Source organism: Charadrius vociferus, unplaced genomic scaffold (assembly GCF_000708025.1).
Source record: "Charadrius vociferus isolate BGI_N301 unplaced genomic scaffold, ASM70802v2 scaffold31, whole genome shotgun sequence".
In the NCBI taxonomy this organism is placed as follows: domain Eukaryota; kingdom Metazoa; phylum Chordata; class Aves; order Charadriiformes; family Charadriidae; genus Charadrius; species Charadrius vociferus.
Window position 1 is genome coordinate 3,202,306 of NW_009646966.1, and position 1,927 is coordinate 3,204,232.

At 45.8% G+C, this 1,927-nt stretch overlaps 1 protein-coding gene across 1 annotated transcript in view; it reads left to right on the top strand.

Annotated features, from left to right (window-relative positions):
• Positions 1–1,381: 1,381 nt before the first annotated feature.
• Positions 1,382–1,927, top strand: part of PDK4 (pyruvate dehydrogenase kinase, isozyme 4) — a 9,242-nt gene continuing 8,696 nt past the window's right edge. The window contains 1 exon segment of the mRNA XM_009895366.1: positions 1,382–1,825. Within this exon segment, the coding sequence (XP_009893668.1) occupies positions 1,382–1,825 (444 nt within the window).

Genomic DNA, 1,927 nt, shown 5'->3' on the forward strand with positions numbered 1-1,927 from the left:
AAATTCTTGCAGAAGTTTGTTTTGATTTGAAAAGCATCCAGGAGTCACTGGAGCCTTGCCCTTTTAATAATTGGGGAGGGCAACACGTTTCCTGTATTTCCTGCAACTACAATTGTACTGTTTGTTCAGAGCTAAACTAACCATGTACAATTTTTGTTCACCCCTTATCGCACATAACTACCAGGAAAACTTTGAGAAAACAAGTTGCTGTAAAGAAAAGTAACGTAAACAACAGGAATTATTCCTAGTAGACTGACTATCACTATTCAGAACAGAGTGGGTAAAGGTCATTCAAGTTACTTGTATTAATCAGGGTCGTCACACCACCAGAATAAAATAAAGTATCTGAATAGGAACAGAAATAGTGACCCTATAAACTAGAATAACTGCCTAGCGCGGAGGACTTTCTTGACTCTGATATTATTGCAAAGTGTTAATCTTGAGATTCCTGCTTGCCATTGATTATCGGCTTCAAGAAGAACAAGAAACAAAACAAAAACTATCCTACACATGCTCCATATTTTAAACAAATTTGTATGATATTTTTATTTCTGTAAGTCATCTGCAACTCGCAGGCAAACAAAGTTAAAATGGTCAAAAGCATACCCCAACATCTATTCTCAAATTTTCAACCTCTGGCAAGCGCAGGAAAAATCAAAATGGTCACATTTATTATTATTATTTGTCTTCATTTTGCTTCATTTCACATTTCATATGCCAACATTCAATCACTGTGGTAAAACATAGTATATCCGATGGAACAATAACAGCGTAACTCTCCCAATAAAATAATAAAACAGTGAGCAATAAAATAATAAAACAGAAAGTACAGTGGGAATAGAACAGTAAGCAGAGATAACAGATATAATGACAAAGAAGACAAAAATGAGATAAAGTTCAAGAAAATAACTAATGATAGGGTAAAGTGTTCTCCTCTGCCTATTAAACATTAAAATATGAATTTGTTAGGAATGTATCTTCCTTCCCATTAAAAAAAGCATACATGTTTGTGTATACGTGTAGAAGCATATAAAAAACTGGACTGAGGAGTTACATATGAGTATTAAGGCTATATTATTTTGTACTGATGTTTTATTGCTGCGTGGTCCTGCTGTTACCGACCAAGATTTGGGATGTCAGGACGTCCTTTGCTGGCATTAACTCCATTCTTCAATGCACCATGCAAAGCCTGCCCTTAGTGTAGTAGACCGGGCGTCTTGGGAAAAAGCCAGGCAGCACTGGAGAGCAAAGTCCCCTCTCCAGCGGAGAGGAAAGGTGTGCAGGCTTTTCCCAGCTCATCCGTGACCCTGGAAGATGAGCCGACTGACAGTTCAGTCAGTCACCTCTTAGGTCAGCCCTAGAGAGAGTAAATAAGGGTGGCATGGCGATTTGGGACCGGTGCGTCATCAAAGCAGCTGTCTGCCGATATTTGCTCACCACTAATCCAGGTCACAGTGATGACCTACATGTCAAGCACCCTGAAACCCTGTGGCTGGGATCTAATTTTGCTCCCTTTGCACCTCCACCGACCCTCCGCGCCCACCCTGGCCTGTTAGCGCTTCCACCGCCGGGTCCCTGCGCTTCATGCAAAGGGATCGCTTCCCCTCCGGTTAATGCCCAAAACACCATGGCACCCCTCGGGGTTGGCAACTCTACAGCTGCCACCCACCACCGCCCGGGCCAGACCCGCTCCCCACAGCCCTGGGCAACCCGCCCGGTTGCTTCTAGAAGACCGAATCCCCCCACCCCGAGCGGCGGGAGGAGCGCGGTGCCCGTAGATCCTGGCAAGGCCGCCCCGCCGCTGACATTGCCCGGCCCCTGCCCGGTAAACAAGGTCACACCGGAGGGCCAGCGTACACACACATCCCCGCCCGGCTCCCGAGGCTCCCCCGCTGGGCTGGCGACCCGCCCGCTACCGGCGGGGGGA